Here is a 21,664-nt window from a genome sequence, read left to right on the forward strand (position 1 = left end):
ATATTGTATAATTTGATGTGGACGATTTGGTATATTGTGTAATTTGATGTGGACGATGTAGTATATTGTATAATTTGATGTGGATGACGTGGTATATTGTGTAATTTGATGTGGACGATGTAGTATATTGTATAATTTGATGTGGACGATTTGGTACATTGTGTAATTTGATGTGGACGATGTAGTATATTTATAAATTCACAGCCATTAAATGTAATACCAACAAAGCATATGGCCAAGGATTTTATTTGTTACGACAACGTTGTCTGGTGGTCAATGTGTTCGTAGACAGAGAAAATACCGCAATCGCCTAATTTCGATATTAAATCGTTTTATGGCTAGCGTAATGTTTCCAGTTTTTAGACGGGATGGATCAGATCAGATAGAATTGCATACATCTTCCACATCTTAAAACTCAGTTTTAGGTCGCTCTTCAAGCCATTGTTTGATTTCTTTAATGGCACCGATCATAGCCATGTGTTCTTTGATCTTTTTGGTTAAACCGTCTTTCATCTTAGAATCCAATCCGTCCACAATGTCAAACAATGCTAGGTCAGCGGCGGTACACTGTAATAGAGAAAACAGGGATATATGGTATATACATATACGGATAAGGTTGATTCATAGGACACGAGGGTAAATTGTATCTGTACAGATATAGAGGGTATCTAATAGTGTCTTCAGTAATACCAAATATATTTCACGAGTGGGGCTAATATTTTGATATTTTTCACGAGTGCGCAGCACGAGTGAAAAATATCAAAATATTAGCCACACGAGTGAAATATATTTGGTATTACTGAAGACACTGTTAGATATTCTGTTTATTACATTTTTTATCAACGAAAACCCTACCCCGTATGCTAACTAGGACTACAGCGATAATTTGTAAATAAAAAAAGTAGTTTCCCCTGTCCAGGTGCTGACATATATGTCGGGCTTTCTGATTGGTCAATTATTTTGGTATTTTCTAATCATTGATTTGATTGGTCAAATCAGCAAAAGTGATATTTTCCACTAGTGAAAAATATGATATTTGTCACTAGTGAAAAATATCACTTTTATAGAATGAATAATTTTTGATATTTCACTGGTAAAAATGTAATAAAAGGTTGATATCAGAGAACACGAGGGTACATGGTATATATACGGATATGGTTGATATCAGAGTTAGGGTACATGGTATATATACGGATATGGTTGATATCAGAGAACACGAGGGTACATGGTTTCTATACGGATATGGTTGATATCAGAGTTAGGGTACATGGTATATATACGGATATGGTTGATATCAGAGAACACGAGGGTACATGGTTTCTATACGGATATGGTTGATATCAGAGTTAGGGTACATGGTATATATACGGATAAGGTTGATATCAGAGCGAGGGTACATGGTATATATACGGATAAGGTTGATATCAGAGAACACGAGGGTACATGGTATATATACGGATATGGTTGATATCAGAGAACACGAGGGTACATGGTTTCTATACGGATATGGTTGATATCAGAGTTAGGGTACATGGTATATATACGGATAAGGTTGATATCAGAGCGAGGGTACATGGTATATATACGGATAAGGTTGATATCAGAGAACACGAGGGTACATGGTATATATACGGATATGGTTGATATCAGAGAACACGAGGGTACATGGTTTCTATACGGATAAGGTTGATATCAGAGAACACGAGGGTACATGGTTTCTATACGGATAAGGTTGATATCAGAGTTAGGGTACATGGTATATATACGGATAAGGTTGATATCAGAGAACACGAGGGTACATGGTATCTATACGGATATGGTTGATATCAGAGAACACGAGGGTACATGGTATATATACGGATAAGGTTGATATCAGAGAACACGAGGGTACATGGTATATATACGGATAAGGTTGATATCAGAGAACACGAGGGTACATGGTATATATACGGATAAGGTTGATATCAGAGAACACGAGGGTACATGGTATCTATACGGATATGGTTGATATCAGAGAACACGAGGGTACATGGTATATATACGGATAAGGTTGATATCAGAGAACACGAGGGTACATGGTATATATACGGATAAGGTTGATATCAGAGAACACGAGGGTACATGGTATATATACGGATAAGGTTGATATCAGAGAACACGAGGGTACATGGTATATATACGGATAAGGTTGATATCAGAGAACACGAGGGTACATGGTATATATACGGATAAGGTTGATATCAGAGAACACGAGGGTACATGGTATATATACGGATAAGGTTGATATCAGAGAACACGAGGGTACATGGTATATATACGGATAAGGTTGATATCAGAGAACACGAGGGTACATGGTATATATACGGATAAGGTTGATATCAGAGAACACGAGGGTACATGGTATATATACGGATAAGGTTGATATCAGAGAACACGAGGGTACATGGTATATATACGGATAAGGTTGATATCAGAGAACACGAGGGTACATGGTATATATACGGATAAGGTTGATATCAGAGAACACGAGGGTACATGGTATATATACGGATAAGGTTGATATCAGAGAACACGAGGGTACATGGTATATATACGGATAAGGTTGATATCAGAGAACACGAGGGTACATGGTATATATACGGATAAGGTTGATATCAGAGAACACGAGGGTACATGGTATATATACGGATAAGGTTGATATCAGAGAACACGAGGGTACATGGTATATATACGGATAAGGTTGATATCAGAGAACACGAGGGTACATGGTATATATACGGATAAGGTTGATATCAGAGAACACGAGGGTACATGGTATATATACGGATAAGGTTGATATCAGAGAACACGAGGGTACATGGTATATATACGGATAAGGTTGATATCAGAGAACACGAGGGTACATGGTATATATACGGATAAGGTTGATATCAGAGAACACGAGGGTACATGGTATATATACGGATATGGTTGATATCAGAGAACACGAGGGTACATGGTATATATACGGATAAGGTTGATATCAGAGAACACGAGGGTACATGGTTTATATACGGATAAGATTGATATCAGAGAACATGAGGGTACATGGTATATATACGGATATGGTTGATATCAGAGAACACGAGGGTACATGGTATATATACGGATATGGTTGATATCAGAGAACACGAGGGTACATGGTTTCTATACGGATAAGGTTGATATCAGAGCGAGGGTACATGGTATATATACGGATAAGTTTGATATCAGAGCGAGGGTACATGGTATATATACGGATAAGGTTGATATCAGAGCGAGGGTACATGGTATATATACGGATAAGGTTGATATCAGAGAACACGAGGGTACATGGTATATATACGGATAAGGTTGATATCAGAGAACACGAGGGTACAAGGTATCTATACGGATAAGGTTGATATCAGAGAACACGAGGGTACATGGTATATATACGGATAAGGTTGATATCAGAGAACACGAGGGTACATGGTATATATACGGATAAGGTTGATATCAGAGAACACGAGGGTACATGGTATATATACGGATAAGGTTGATATCAGAGAACACGAGGGTACAAGGTATCTATACGGATAAGGTTGATATCAGAGCGAGGGTACATGGTATATATACGGATAAGGTTGATATCAGAGAACACGAGGGTACATGGTTTCTATACGGATAAGGTTGATATCAGAGCGAGGGTACATGGTTTCTATACGGATATGGTTGATATCAGAGAACACGAGGGTACATGGTATATATACGGATAAGGTTGATATCAGAGAACACGAGGGTACATGGTATATATACGGATATGGTTGATATCAGAGAACACGAGGGTACATGGTATATATACGGATATGGTTGATATCAGAGAACACGAGGGTACATGGTATATATACGGATAAGGTTGATATCAGAGAACACGAGGGTACATGGTATATATACGGATAAGGTTGATATCAGAGAACACGAGGGTACATGGTATATATACGGATAAGGTTGATATCAGAGAACACGAGGGTACGTGATATCTATACGGATAAGGTTGATATCAGAGAACACGAGGGTACAAGGTTTCTATACGGATAAGGTTGATATCAGAGAACACGAGGGTACAAGGTTTCTATACGGATAAGGTTGATATCAGATAACACGAGGGTACAAGGTATCTATACGGATAAGGTTGATATCAGAGCGAGGGTACATGGTTTCTATACGGATAAGGTTGATATCAGAGAACACGAGGGTACAAGGTATCTATACGGATAAGGTTGATATCAGAGCGAGGGTACATGGTTTCTATACGGATAAGGTTGATATCAGAGAACACGAGGGTACAAGGTACAGGTGTATCTATACGGATAAGGTTGACCTGCCCAATATGTTCACTGTTATCTTGGTGCCCCCTCCCTGGTACTCGTCCCAATATGATGACTGATTTGCCTAAATGCCCCCTCTCTGACACATAACACAATATGTTACTTGACCAGTCCCCATTAATATTAGTAAGACCAAGTCCCCCCTCCCGACGCCCGTCCTCATTTGTGAACTGATAACCTTTGTAAACCTCCCCTTCACCCGTCCCCATTTATGTACTAGTAATATTTCTACCAGTAAATTTGGTATTTCTAGCCGTCCGTGGTTTTAATAAATGCATTTGGTGTCTTGATATTTGCAAGAAACATCTAAAACGAATAAAGATTATCACAATACAAACAATGATATATTTACATTTAATATATGAATCAGATAAATTCATCCCCTAACAAAGAGATTGAAAGATTTCATAGATAGTACCACAGCGTAATATGACTGACCTTTGAACCCACAAGGAAGCCGCCGGATCCATAAGACTTAAATATTTCTTCCGTTCTCTTCATGAACTGTGGTAGTGCATCTTCCTTGATTTTCTTTAGTTGTTCAGCCTATTTAAAGAAAATAACAATTTTTTAACAAAGTACATCCGTCTTTATTCGGGCATAGATATAGACGAGATGTATCTATCATTACACGGTGAAATCAACACACGACATCAAGTCATCAAACTTGAGATGTACATTAATGTATCAATTATTACACGGTGAAATCAACACACGACACCAAGTCATCAAACTTGAGATGTACATTAATGTATCAATTATTACACGGTGAAATCAACACACGACATCAAGTCATCAAACTTTAGATGTACTCACGTACTCGCCATAACATCAGACAATACCATACAATGTACTTACCTTTTTTGCTTCATCCTGTTCAAAAACCGCATCAATTAAAACTTTTCGGAGGTCAGTAACGTTATACATACACTCGTCAACCACCATCTGTGACACGTTATCCGTTCCATACAAACCTGTTATAACAATACAAACCTGTTATAACAATACAAACCTGTTATAACAATACAAACCTGTTATAACAACAATAGACGGTTGTTATCTCATTCGCTAGTTTGTAGGTGGGACGTCAGAATATTTTTTAAGCATTTGAGTTTCCCCTCTTTTTTTTAAACACACTAGTGAAACTGATGATTAAAGTTAAAATTGCTAATAAAGGCAACCTGATAATGACTTGCTACCGTTAATACAGCAGAGTCTTTCGGCGAGGCATTTGAAACGTGAAAAGCATTTACATATTAAAAGCATCTGCTATTGCCAGATTCTAGACATTGACTGCCTGTACATATCAAACAAAACAACACCAGACACGTCATTTAAACCAATTATGTAAAGGGTCCCTATAGATAACATATATAATGTATAGTGTCCCTGTAGATAACATATATAATGTATAGGGTCCCTATAGATAACATATATAATGTATAGGGTCCCTATAGATAACATATATAATGTATAGGGTCCCTATAGATAACATATATAATGTATAGGGTCCCTATAGATAACATATATAATGTATTGGGTCCCTATAGATAACATATATAATGTATAGGGTCCCTATAGATAACATATATAATGTATAGGGTCCCTGTAGATAACATATATAATGTATACATATGTAGGGTCCCTATAGATAACATATATAATGTATAGGGTCCCTGTAGATAACATATATAATGTATAGGGTCCCTATAGATAACATATATAATGTAAAGTGTCCCTATAGATAACATATATAATGTATAAGGTCTCTATAGATAACATATATAATGTATAGGGTTCCTGTAGATAACATATATAATGTATAGGGTCCCTATAGATAACATATATAATGTATAGGGTCCCTATAGATAACATATATAATGTATAGGGTCCCTATAGATAACATATATAATGTATAGGGTCCATATAGATAACATATATAATGTATACATATGTAGGGTCCCTATAGATAACATATATAATGTATAGGGTTCCTGTAGATAACATATATAATGTATAGGGTCCCTGTAGATAACATATATAATGTATAGGGTCCCTATAGATAACATATATAATGTATAGGGTCCCTATAGATAACATATATAATGTATAGGGTCCCTATAGATAACATATATAATGTACAGTGGCCCTATAGATAACATATATAATGTATAGGGTCCCTGTAGATAACATATATAATGTATAGGGTCCCTGTAGATAACATATATAATGTATAGTGTCCCTGTAGATAACATATATAATGTATAGTGTCCCTATAGATAACATATATAATGTATAGGGTCCCTGTAGATAACAGATATAATGTATAGTGTCCCTGTAGATAACATATATAATGTATAGGGTCCCTATAGATAACATATATAATGTATAGGGTCCCTGTAGATAACATATATAATGTATAGGGTCCCTATAGATAACATATATAATGTATAGGGTCCCTGTAGATAACATATATAATGTATAGGGTCCCTGTAGATAACATATATAATGTATAGGGTCCCTCCTATAGATAACATATATAATGTATAGTGTCCCTGTAGATAACATATATAATGTATAGGGTCCCTGCAGATAACATATATAATGTATAGGGTCCCTATAGATAACATATATAATGTATAGGGTCCCTATAGATAACATATATAATGTATAGGGTCCCTGTAGATAACATATATAATGTATAGGGTCCCTGTAGATAACATATATAATGTATAGGGTCCCTGTAGATAACATATATAATGTATAGGGTCCCTATAGATAACATATATAATGTATAGGGTCCCTGTAGATAACATATATAATGTATAGTGTCCCTGTAGATAACATATATAATGTATAGGGTCCCTATAGATAACATATATAATGTATAGGGTCCCTGTAGATAACATATATAATGTATAGTGTCCCTATAGATAACATATATAATGTATAGGGTCCCTGTAGATAACATATATAATGTATAGGGTCCCTCCTGTAGATAACATATATAATGTATAGGGTCCCTATAGATAACATATATAATGTATAGTGTCCCTATAGATAACATATATAATGTATAGGGTCCCTATAGATAACATATATAATGTATAGGGTCCCTGTAGATAACATATATAATGTATAGGGTCCCTGTAGATAACATATATAATGTATAGTGTCCCTATAGATAACATATATAATGTATAGGGTCCCTGTAGATAACATATATAATGTATAGGGTCCCTGTAGATAACATATATAATGTATAGTGTCCCTGTAGATAACATATATAATGTATAGGGTCCCTGTAGATAACATATATAATGTATAGGGTCCCTGTAGATAACATATATAATGTATAGGGTCCCTGTAGATAACATATATAATGTATAGGGTCCCTATAGATAACATATATAATGTATAGTGTCCCTATAGATAACATATATAATGTATAGGGTCCCTATAGATAACATATATAATGTATAGTGTCCCTGTAGATAACATATATAATGTATAGTGTCCCTGTAGATAACATATATAATGTATAGGGTCCCTATAGATAACATATATAATGTATAGGGTCCCTATAGATAACATATATAATGTATAGGGTCCCTGTAGATAATATATATAATGTATAGTGTCCCTATAGATAACATATATAATGTATAGGGTCCCTGTAGATAACATATATAATGTATAGTGTCCCTATAGATAACATATATAATGTATAGGGTCCCTGTAGATAACATATATAATGTATAGGGTCCCTGTAGATAACATATATAATGTATAGGGTCCCTGTAGATAACATATATAATGTATAGGGTCCCTATATATAACATATATAATGTATAGGGTCCCTAAAGATAACATATATAATGTATAGGGTCACTGTAGATAACATATATAATGTATAGGGTCCCTGTAGATAACATATATAATGTATAGGGTCCCTATAGATAACATATATAATGTATAGGGTCCCTGTAGATAACATATATAATGTATAGGGTCCCTGTAGATAACATATATAATGTATAGGGTCCCTCCTATAGATAACATATATAATGTATAGTGTCCCTGTAGATAACATATATAATGTATAGGGTCCCTGCAGATAACATATATAATGTATAGGGTCCCTATAGATAACATATATAATGTATAGGGTCCCTATAGATAACATATATAATGTATAGGGTCCCTGTAGATAACATATATAATGTATAGGGTCCCTGTAGATAACATATATAATGTATAGGGTCCCTGTAGATAACATATATAATGTATAGGGTCCCTATAGATAACATATATAATGTATAGGGTCCCTGTAGATAACATATATAATGTATAGTGTCCCTGTAGATAACATATATAATGTATAGGGTCCCTATAGATAACATATATAATGTATAGGGTCCCTGTAGATAACATATATAATGTATAGTGTCCCTATAGATAACATATATAATGTATAGGGTCCCTGTAGATAACATATATAATGTATAGGGTCCCTCCTGTAGATAACATATATAATGTATAGGGTCCCTATAGATAACATATATAATGTATAGTGTCCCTATAGATAACATATATAATGTATAGGGTCCCTATAGATAACATATATAATGTATAGGGTCCCTGTAGATAACATATATAATGTATAGGGTCCCTGTAGATAACATATATAATGTATAGTGTCCCTATAGATAACATATATAATGTATAGGGTCCCTGTAGATAACATATATAATGTATAGGGTCCCTGTAGATAACATATATAATGTATAGTGTCCCTGTAGATAACATATATAATGTATAGGGTCCCTGTAGATAACATATATAATGTATAGGGTCCCTGTAGATAACATATATAATGTATAGGGTCCCTGTAGATAACATATATAATGTATAGGGTCCCTATAGATAACATATATAATGTATAGTGTCCCTATAGATAACATATATAATGTATAGGGTCCCTATAGATAACATATATAATGTATAGTGTCCCTGTAGATAACATATATAATGTATAGTGTCCCTGTAGATAACATATATAATGTATTGGGTCCCTTTAGATAACATATATAATGTATAGGGTCCCTATAGATAACATATATAATGTATAGGGTCCCTGTAGATAATATATATAATGTATAGTGTCCCTATAGATAACATATATAATGTATAGGGTCCCTGTAGATAACATATATAATGTATAGTGTCCCTATAGATAACATATATAATGTATAGGGTCCCTGTAGATAACATATATAATGTATAGGGTCCCTGTAGATAACATATATAATGTATAGGGTCCCTGTAGATAACATATATAATGTATAGGGTCCCTATATATAACATATATAATGTATAGGGTCCCTAAAGATAACATATATAATGTATAGGGTCACTGTAGATAACATATATAATGTATAGGGTCCCTGTAGATAACATATATAATGTATAGGGTCCCTATAGATAACATATATAATGTATAGGGTCCCTGTAGATAACATATATAATGTATAGGGTCCCTGTAGATAACATATATAATGTATAGGGTCCCTATAGATAACATATATAATGTATAGGGTCACTGTAGATAACATATATAATATATAGGGTCCCTGTAGATAACATATATAATGTATAGTGTCCCTGTAGATAACATATATAATGTATAGTGTCCCTATAGATAACATATAAAATGTATAGGGTCCCTGTAGATAACATATATAATGTATAGTGTCCCTATAGATAACATATATAATGTATAGGGTCCCTGTAGATAACATATATAATGTATAGTGTCCCTATAGATAACATATATAATGTATAGGGTCCCTATAGATAACGTATATAATGTATAGGGTCCCTATAGATAACATATATAATGTATAGGGTCCCTATAGATAACATATATAATGTATAGGGTCCCTATAGATAACATATATAATGTATTGGGTCCCTATAGATAACATATATAATGTAATGGGTCCCTATAGATAACATATATAATGTATAGTGTCCCTATAGATAACATATATAATGTATAGGGTCCCTGTAGATAACATATATAATGTATAGGGTCCCTGTAGATAACATATATAATGTATAGGGTCCCTATAGATAACATATAATGTATAGGGTCCCTGTAGATAACATATATAAGGTATAGTGTCCCTGTAGATAACATATATAATGTATAGGGTCCCTCCTGTAGATAACATATATAATGTATAGGGTCCCTGTAGATAACATATATAATGTATAGGGTCCCTCCTGTAGATAACATATATAATGTATAGGGTCCCTGTAGATAACATATATAATGTATAGGGTCCCTGTAGATAACATATATAATGTATAGGGTCCCTATAGATAACATATAATGTATAGTGTCCCTGTAGATAACATATATAATGTATAGTGTCCCTGTAGATAACATATATAATGTATAGGGTCCCTATAGATAACATATATAATGTATAGGGTCCCTATAGATAACATATATAATGTATAGGGTCCCTGTAGATAACATATATAATGTAAAGTGTCCCTATAGATAACATATATAATGTATAAGGTCTCTATAGATAACATATATAATGTATAGTGTCCCTGTAGATAACATATATAATGTATAGGGTCCCTATAGATAACATATATAATGTATAGGGTCCCTATAGATAACATATATAATGTATAGGGTCCCTGTAGATAACATATATAATTTATAGGGTCCCTATAGATAACATATATAATGTATAGGGTCCCTATAGATAACATATATAATGTATAGGGTCCCTATAGATAACATATATAATGTATAGGGTCCCTGTAGATAACATATATAATGTATAGGGTCCCTATAGATAACACATATAATGTATAGTGTCCCTATAGATAACATATATAATGTATAGGGTCCCTATAGATAACATATATAATGTATAGGGTCCCTATAGATAACATATATAATGTATAGTGTCCCTATAGATAACATATATAATATATAGGGTCCCTATAGATAACATATATAATGTATAGGGTCCCTATAGATAACATATATAATGTATAGTGTCCCTATAGATAATATATATAATGTATAGGGTCCCTATAGATAACATATATAATGTATAGGGTCCCTGTAGATAATATATATAATGTATAGGGTCCCTATAGATAATATATATAATGTATAGTGTCCCTGTAGATAACATATATAATGTATAGTGTCCCTGTAGATAACATATATAATGTATAGGGTCCCTATAGATAACATATATAATGTATAGGGTCCCTATAGATAACATATATAATGTATAGGGTCCCTGAAGATAACCGATGTGTTTTATTTGAAGAATATACTTACTGAATTCCTTAGCTAAAAACCTGACCAAAGCTAAACTCTGTCCATATAATTTGTCATCAATTTCCAAACAAGGCAATGTTCCGTTCGGTGTTTCTGAAAAATGAAGACAGACTTATTGATATTATCAATTAATAAACTCCTAATACATTACAATATAATGAAATCGTACGGAATTAACCAATAGGGGATGTATACAACACCAGTTTATGATAGATTCTACAATATACTTGAAGTTTAAGGCTGAATCCTTTATGATGACACAAGTTAGAGAAATTGGACGCTAATTTAATGACACAAGTTAGAGAAATTGGACGCTAATTTAATGACTGAAGTTAGATCAATTGGACGCTAATTTAATGACACAAGTTAGCGAAATTGGACGCTAATTTAATGACACAAGTTAGCGAAATTGGACGCAAATTTAATGACACAAGTTAGAGAAATTAGACGCTAATTTAATGACACAAGTTAGAGAAATTGGACGCTAATTTAATGACACAAGTTAGCGAAATTGGACGCTAAATTAATGACACAAGTTAGCGAAATTGGACGCTAAGGTAATGACACAAGTTAGAGAAATTGGACGCTAATTTAATGACACAAGTTAGCGAAATTGGACGCTAAATTAATGACACAAGTTAGCGAAATTGGACGCTAAGGTAATGACACAAGTTAGAGAAATTAGACGCTAATTTAATGACACAAGTTAGAGAAATTGGACGCCAATTTAATGACACAAGTTAGCGAAATTGGACGCCAATTTAATGACAGAAGTTAGAGAAATTAGACGCTTAGTTAATGCCACAAGTTAGAGAAATTAGACGCTAATTTAATGACACAAGTTAGAGAAATTGGACGCTAATTTAATGACACAAGTTAGAGAAATTGGACGCTAATTTAATGACACAAGTTAGCGAAATTGGACGCTAAATTAATGACACAAGTTAGCGAAATTGGACGCTAAGGTAATGACACAAGTTAGAGAAATTAGACGCTAATTTAATGACACAAGTTAGAGAAATTGGACGCTAATTTAATGACACAAGTTAGCGAGATTGGACGCTAATTTAATGACACAAGTTAGCGAGATTGGACGCTAATTTAATGACACAAGTTAGCGAAATTGGACGCTAATTTAATGACACAAGTTAGCGAAATTGGACGCCAATTTAATGACAGAAGTTAGAGAAATTAGACGCTTAGTTAATGACACAAGTTAGAGAAATTAGACGCTAATTTAATGACATAAGTTAGAGAAATTGGACGCCAATTTAATGACACAAGTTAGCGAAATTGGACGCTAATTTAATGACACAAGTTAGCGAAATTGGACGCTAATTTAATGACAGAAGTTAGAGAAATTAGACGCTTAGTTAATGACACAAGTTAGAGAAATTAGACGCTAATTTAATGACACAAGTTAACGAAATTGGACGCTAATTTAATGACACAAGTTAGAGAAATTAGACGCTAATTTAATGACACAAGTTAGAGAAATTGGACGCTAAGGTAATGACACAAGTTAGAGAAATTAGACGCTAATTTAATGACACAAGTTAGAGAAATTGGACGCCAATTTAATGACACAAGTTAGAGAAATTAGACGCTAATTTAATGACACAAGTTAGAGAAATTAGACGCTAATTTAATGACACAAGTTAGCGAAATTGGACGCTAATTTAATGACACAAGTTAGAGAAATTGGACGCCAATTTAATGACACAAGTTAGAGAAATTGGACGCTAATTTAATGACACAAGTTAGCGAAATTGGACGCTAATTTAATGACACAAGTTAGCGAAATTGGACGCTAATTTAATGACACAAGTTAGAGAAATTGGACGCTAATTTAATGACACAAGTTAGAGAAATTGGACGCTAATTTAATGACACAAGTTAGAGAAATTGGACGCTAATTTAATGACAGAAGTTAGCGAGATTGGACGCTAATTTAATGACACAAGTTAGCGAAATTGGACGCTAATTTAATGACACAAGTTAGAGAAATTGGACGCTAATTTAATGACAGAAGTTAGCGAGATTGGACGCTAATTTAATGACACAAGTTAGCGAAATTGGGCGCTAATTTAATGACAGAAGTTAGCGAGATTGGACGCTAATTTAATGACACAAGTTAGAGAAATTAGACGCTAATTTAATGACACAAGTAAGAGAAATTGGACGCCAATTTAATGACGCAAGTTAGAGAAATTGGCCGTTAAGGTAATGACACAAGTTAGAGAAATTAGACGCTAATTTAATGACATAAGTTAGAGAAATTGGACGCCAATTTAATGACACAAGTTAGCGAAATTGGACGCTAATTTAATGACAAAAGTTAGAGAAATTGGACGCCAATTTAATGACACAAGTTAGCGAAATTGGACGCTAATTTAATGACACAAGTTAGCGAAATTGGACGCTAATTTAATGACACAAGTTTGAGAAATTGGACGCCAATTTAATGACACAAGTTAGCGAAATTGGACGCTAATTTAATGACGCAAGTTAGCGAAAAATTGGACGCTAATTTAATGACACAAGTTAGCGAGATTGGACGCTTAGTTAATGACACAAGTTAGAGAAATTAGACGCTAATTTAATGACACAAGTTAGAGAAATTGGACGCCAATTTAATGACACATGTTAGCGAAATTGGACGCTAATTTAATGACACAAGTTAGAGAAATTGGACGCTAATTTAATGACACAAGTTAGAGAAATTGGACGCTAATTTAATGACACAAGTTAGCGAAATTGGACGCTAAATTAATGACACAAGTTAGCGAAATTGGACGCTAAGGTAATGACACAAGTTAGAGAAATTAGACGCTAATTTAATGACACAAGTTAGAGAAATTGGACGCTAATTTAATGACACAAGTTAGCGAGATTGGACGCTAATTTAATGACACAAGTTAGCGAGATTGGACGCAAATTTAATGACACAAGTTAGCGAAATTGGACGCTAATTTAATGACACAAGTTAGCGAAATTGGACGCCAATTTAATGACAGAAGTTAGAGAAATTAGACGCTTAGTTAATGACACAAGTTAGAGAAATTAGACGCTAATTTAATGACATAAGTTAGAGAAATTGGACGCCAATTTAATGACACAAGTTAGCGAAATTGGACGCTAATTTAATGACACAAGTTAGCGAAATTGGACGCTAATTTAATGACAGAAGTTAGAGAAATTAGACGCTTAGTTAATGACACAAGTTAGAGAAATTAGACGCTAATTTAATGACACAAGTTAACGAAATTGGACGCTAATTTAATGACACAAGTTAGCGAGATTGGACGCTAATTTAATGACACAAGTTAGAGAAATTAGACGCTAATTTAATGACACAAGTTAGAGAAATTGGACGCTAAGGTAATGACACAAGTTAGAGAAATTAGACGCTAATTTAATGACACAAGTTAGAGAAATTGGACGCCAATTTAATGACACAAGTTAGAGAAATTAGACGCTAATTTAATGACACAAGTTAGAGAAATTAGACGCTAATTTAATGACACAAGTTAGCGAAATTGGACGCTAATTTAATGACACAAGTTAGAGAAATTGGACGCCAATTTAATGACACAAGTTAGAGAAATTGGACGCTAATTTAATGACACAAGTTAGCGAAATTGGACGCTAATTTAATGACACAAGTTAGCGAAATTGGACGCTAATTTGATGACACAAGTTAGAGAAATTGGACGCTAATTTAATGACACAAGTTAGAGAAATTGGACGCTAATTTAATGACACAAGTTAGAGAAATTGGACGCTAATTTAATGACAGAAGTTAGCGAGATTGGACGCTAATTTAATGACACAAGTTAGCGAAATTGGACGCTAATTTAATGACACAAGTTAGAGAAATTGGACGCTAATTTAATGACAGAAGTTAGCGAGATTGGACGCTAATTTAATGACACAAGTTAGCGAAATTGGGCGCTAATTTAATGACAGAAGTTAGCGAGATTGGACGCTAATTTAATGACACAAGTTAGAGAAATTAGACGCTAATTTAATGACACAAGTAAGAGAAATTGGACGCCAATTTAATGACGCAAGTTAGAGAAATTGGCCGTTAAGGTAATGACACAAGTTAGAGAAATTAGACGCTAATTTAATGACATAAGTTAGAGAAATTGGACGCCAATTTAATGACACAAGTTAGCGAAATTGGACGCTAATTTAATGACAAAAGTTAGAGAAATTGGACGCCAATTTAATGACACAAGTTAGCGAAATTGGACGCTAATTTAATGACACAAGTTAGCGAAATTGGACGCTAATTTAATGACACAAGTTTGAGAAATTGGACGCCAATTTAATGACACAAGTTAGCGAAATTGGACGCTAATTCAATGACGCAAGTTAGCGAAAAATTGGACGCTAATTTAATGACACAAGTTAGCGAGATTGGACGCTTAGTTAATGACACAAGTTAGAGAAATTAGACGCTAATTTAATGACACAAGTTAGAGAAATTGGACGCCAATTTAATGACACATGTTAGCGAAATTGGACGCTAATTTAATGACACAAGTTAGAGAAATTGGACGCCAATTTAATGACACAAGTTAGCGAAATTAGACGCTAATTTAATGACACAAGTTAGCGAAATTGGACGCTAAATTAATGACACAAGTTAGAGAAATTAGACGCTAATTTAAGGACACAAGTTAGAGAAATTGGACGCCAATTTAATGACACAAGTTAGCGAGATTGGACGCTAAGTTAATGACACAAGTTAGAGAAATTAGACGCTAATTTAAGGACACAAGTTAGAGAAATTTCAGTGACTGTAGAAAAATAATTGATATGTGGAATAATTATGTTTTTTTTTCTATATTCCTTTTAGACCTGTAGTTTCATGAAGTTTTCTAAAGAGCGTGATTTACCGTTACACCCTAAAGTTAGCGTGGACAGGAATTTGGACCTTTAAGTTACTCACGATTTCTTTTGTGATATAACCTTTTAAATCTATTGATAATTGTCCCGTGAGGATCACGTATCCAGTGTAATTGATGTTTATTGGTGAGGTCTATGTGTAGGAGGTTTCTGCAGTGTCTGAGACGTTTTAAACGTGGTCCATACTAGTTTGCCTTGTGTTACCACTTTGATTACTGTACTGGGGAACATTTGTAAAAAAAAAAAAAAAAAAAAACGAAAACAAAAAACCAGTGTTATCACTTTTCCTTGAATAGTCAACAATACAGATGAGACCCTCTGTAATATATGTAATATATGTACGTGATTGGTGTAGACACATGTAAAGCTACAGGCCCAAACGGAATACAGAACTAATAACATCATTGTTCCAGTCATATCAATTATTATTTTTCAACAGTCACTGAAATCAGGCAAACTTCCACATGAGTGATAACTTGCAAATATCTACCAAGTGTATAAAAAGGTGAAAGGTATGATGCTGCTGCCAATTAGCGTCCAATTTCTCTAACTTGTGTCATTAAATTAGCGTCCAATTTCTCTAACTTGTCATTAAATTAGCGTCCAATTTCTCTAACATGTGTCATTAAATTGTTTCCCTATATATTCAAATGACACTTGTATTCGTTCAGACAGGAGTACCAGGAATGCCAATTCAAATTCCTTGCTCCAAAGACAGCTTGTAATATAAAGAAGAAATATGTGAAAGATATGCCTGTCCTCACTTAGCAATCTTATCAAAATTAACGAAGAAAATTAATCTTTAAACTGTTGCATATCTTTTGTAGAGTTTAATCTATAGTTATTTTTTTCTCTCTTTTAGTAGAGTTTTAAACGACTGCAGCAAAACCAGCGAGTAGACTTTCTAATGACCTCACAGCCAGTAGACTTTCTAATGACCTCACAGCCAGTATACTTTCTAATGACCTCACAGCTAGTAGACTTTCTAATGACCTCACAGCCATAGACTTTCTAATGACCTCACAGCCAGCAGACTTTCTAATGACCTCACAGTAGACATTCTAACGACCTCACAGCCAGTAGACTTTCTAACGACCTCACAGCCAGTAGACTTTCTAACGACCTCACAGCCAGTAGACTTTCTAACGACCTCACAGCCAGTAGACTTTCTAACGACCTCACAGCCAGTAGACTTTCTAACGACCTCACAGCCAGTAGACTTTCTAATGACCTCACAGCCAGTAGACTTTCTAACGACCTCACAGCCAGTAGACTTTCTAACGACCTCACAGCCAGTAGACTTTCTAATGACCTCACAGCCAGTAGACTTTCTAACGACCTCACAGCCAGTAGACTTTCTAACGACCTCACAGCCAGTAGACTTTCTAATGACCTCACAGCCAGTAGACTTTCTAATGACCTCACAGCCAGTAGACTTTCTAATGACCTCACAGCCAGTAGACTTTCTAATGACCTCACAGCCAGTAGACTTTCTAATGACCTCACAGCAAGTAGACTCTCTAATGACCTCACAGCCAGTAGACTCTCTAATGACCTCACAGCCAGTAGACTCTCTAATGACCTCACAGCCAGTAGACTCTCTAATGACCTCACAGCCAGTAGACTTTCTAATGACCTCACAGCCAGTAGACTTTCTATTGACCTCACAGCCAGTAGACTCTCTAATGACCTCACAGCCAGTAGACTTTCTAATGACCTCACAGTCAGTAGACTTTCTAATGACCTCACAGCCAGTAGACTCTCTAATGACCTCACAGCCAGTAGACTTTCTAATGACCTCACAGCCAGTAGACTTTCTAATGACCTCACAGCCAGTAGACTTTCTAATGACCTCACAGCCAGTAGACATTCTAATGACCTCACAGCCAGTAGACTTTCTAATGACCTCACAGCCAGTAGACTTTCTAATGACCTCACAGCCAGTAGACTTTCTAACGACCTCACAGCCAGTAGACATTCTAATGACCTCACAGCCAGTAGACTTTCTAATGACCTCACAGCCAGTAGACTTTCTAATGACCTCCAGAAGCGAAAAAGATATTTACTGATTGTCACACTGTTTCCTCACTGGTTGTTATGAGAACATTTTTTCTTTTCCTGACTCCGTGGATGATATCGAAGGGCCACCGCAGGTCTGTCATCTATACACTATTCATCATTCATTTATTTGAATGAAAGTCTGTTTTAAATTACATGTATAAATAATAACATTGTTGACTTACAGAAGTCTCAACACCAACGAAGCACATTGATGTAGACGTGTCTACCGTCATCCAATGTCAAGGCTACATTCCAATGTCGAAGGAGGAGTATTTAGAGCTCAATGAATTCGCGTGCAGTTTCCCACCAGAAATTTTCGTTATTTTTATCGGAGGAAATGATTTATATTTTCATGTTTTCAGTAGCTGGTATATTATACATGTAGCATATATATGATAAAACTTGTTTCGCAATTGTTTTAAACAATTAGTCAGTCATGTTTCAATAGTAATACAGTTCTGGTATCCCAAACTTACTGCTTTTTAATGCCGGCCAATCTTTGAATTCTACGCGGTGGTCCTCGTACTTGTTTTTTTTTTTTTTTTTAGTTGTTTCTTTTAATTTTGTAAACAATACTGGTGTATTTACGTAGATTCACTGGAGCTATATTATCTTAGCAACCATCGCTGCCGTAGTTACTACGTCAGAACACATTTTATTTTCTTCCTAATGTATTTAAACGATTTGTTTATGTAAATATAAGGATTGTACCTCATTCTGACTCATTACGGTAGTATGCCCGCAGTTGGCAACGAACATATGCTATGGCGCATTAACAGTAACATTAAAAAATATGTAAAGAGTGAAATATATTTGGTATTACTGAGGATACTGTTAGATATTCTGTTTATTACATTTTATATCAAAATATACCTTAAAATATACTTACTGCTTTTGAATGCCGGCCAATCTTTGAATTCTACGCGGTGGTCCTCGTACTTGGTTTTACTAATTACAAACATCAGGCGGATAAGCTCACCACGGCCGCGGCCGTTGAAGTAATGGAGCACATATTTCTGAGACATGTTGTTCAGCAGTGGACTGTGGTACTAGACTGAAATATATGACGGGTATGTGTGGGATGATATACCTCTAATCACCTGATGTCACGGTTCATGCGCAATGTATATGGACGGTTTAAACTCTGTGTATTGTAAAGGAATGAAATGAATTGTGAGACGTATAGAAAAGCTCTCTATACAGTGTTGGTATATAGCCTTAACTACCTCTTTACCTACAACTTTGCCAACAGCAATTTTGATTTGCCGACGGACTACCCGACCGGGTATGTCTTCACATATAGAACTGAATCAAAACAATATCGTTGTATATAACAGTAAGGACTTTGGTGGAATTTATATACAATAACACTAGACGTTACAGAAATATCAATTAATGTGACGTGCACTAACAGGGCTGTTAACGAATTTATCAATAATGTAATCTTTTTTAATACAACAACACAAAGTATTTAGGGAGAATTGACACATACATTAACAAGAGGGCCTTTATGTGAGTGTACATACCCTATTGTTACTGTTACTGGGAACAATTGTACAATATTACATGTTGTTATGAATAATAAAAAATGCATGGCAAGGAGCAGTCTAGGTTTTATCTCAATTCCATTCACAGAACTAAAGTAGAAGTTTAAACATGTGTGTTCTCTGATTGCCGTCGTAGCCTCCATGTTGAAATTTGTACCAGTATGGAAATTAGCAGCAATGAATCAGGACAATCACAGTGGTAAATCTAGAGGTCATTCCTAGTAAGTATTAATCGTAATAGTAAACTAGAGGTCATTCCTAGTAAGTATGAATTGTAATGGTAAAACTACAGGTCATTCCTAGTAAGTATGAATTGTAATGGTAAAACTAGAGGTCATTCCTAGTAAGTATTAATCGTAATGGTAAATCTAGAGGTCATTCCTAGTAAGTATTAATCGTAATGGTAAAACTACAGGTCATTCCTAGTAAGTATTAATCGTAACGGTAAAACTAGAGGTCATTCCTAGTAAGTATTAATCGTAATGGTAAAACTAGAGGTCATTCCTGGTAAGTATTAATCGTAATGGTAAATCTAGAGGTCATTCCTGGTAAGTATTAATCGTAATGGTAAAACTAGAGGTCATTCCTGGTAAGTATTAATCGTAATGGTAAACTAGAGGTCATTCCTAGTAAGTATTAATCGTAACGGTAAAACTAGAGGTCATTCCTAGTAAGTATTACCTGTCCACAATATGATGATCTCTGAAAAACATGTTGCGAACTTTTGTTGAGGTAAATGTAAGTTCCATCTAGGATTATACTCGTTTTGTCCCCAAAAATGTTTTTATTAACACTGTGTTATGGTGCACTGTTTCCTCGCGTGTTATATGATTTATACCAAGGTGTTTTGGCACAAGGGAGATGTTCAGAGCATGCGTGTGGTGAGTGCGTATGTGTGTTTTAGGAGGCTGCGGTATGTCTGTGTCATGTCTCCTTTTGATAGGCCGAAACTTTTGCCGATTTATAGTGCTGCCCCACTGAAGCATCTGCTGACACCCAGCAGGACACCCCACCCGGTCACATTATACTGACAACGGGCGAACCAGTCGTCCCACTCCTAATATGCTGAGCGCTAAGCAGGAGTAGCAACTACCATTTTAAAGACTCTGGTATGTCTCGGACAGGGGAAAGAACCCAAAGCCTTCCTCACAGGGGCCAACGCTCAACTAAAGGCCAAAAGTGAGGCATTGTCAAGGGAGACATTCAGAAGAAGAAGGTTGCTAAGAAAGAGGAGAAAAGATAAGATCCGAAATTTAGTCGTTTCTTCCGATCATGCAATGGTGCAACAGGTACACTTCTTACGCCCAACCTGCAGGGCTTTTTTGAAAAATATCTCCCTACAGATTCTGATAACTTTGCCGGTTTTCATT

General features: G+C 34.9%; 1 protein-coding gene across 1 annotated transcript; it reads right to left on the reverse strand.

Annotated features, from left to right (window-relative positions):
• Positions 1–230: 230 nt before the first annotated feature.
• On the reverse strand, positions 231–19,857 carry LOC117337287 (glutathione S-transferase 1-like). Its single transcript, XM_033898192.1, has 5 exons — positions 19,637–19,857; positions 11,770–11,862; positions 5,247–5,362; positions 4,827–4,934; positions 231–567 (listed from the first exon to the last, which is right to left on the reverse strand). Exons 1-5 carry the CDS (start codon positions 19,770–19,772, stop codon positions 409–411), a joined length of 612 nt encoding a protein of 203 aa, XP_033754083.1. The 5' UTR covers positions 19,773–19,857; the 3' UTR covers positions 231–408.
• Between the last annotated feature and the right edge of the window lie 1,807 nt (positions 19,858–21,664).

Source organism: Pecten maximus, chromosome 11 (genome assembly GCF_902652985.1).
Source record: "Pecten maximus chromosome 11, xPecMax1.1, whole genome shotgun sequence".
Taxonomy (NCBI): Eukaryota; Metazoa; Mollusca; class Bivalvia; order Pectinida; family Pectinidae; genus Pecten; species Pecten maximus.

Bases quoted from the DNA above. Each gene is read 5' to 3' on its own strand.
- LOC117337287 (XM_033898192.1), bottom strand. From the start codon at position 19,772: ATGTCTCAGAAATATGTGCTCCATTACTTCAACGGCCGCGGCCGTGGT. The intron at 4,935-5,246 runs GTAAGTACATTG...TTCTTTAAATAG, and splicing joins AACAGGATGAAGCAAAAAAG to GCTGAACAACTAAAGAAAAT. The intron at 568-4,826 runs GTCAGTCATATT...TCTCTATTACAG, and splicing joins GCTTCCTTGTGGGTTCAAAG to TGTACCGCCGCTGACCTAGC.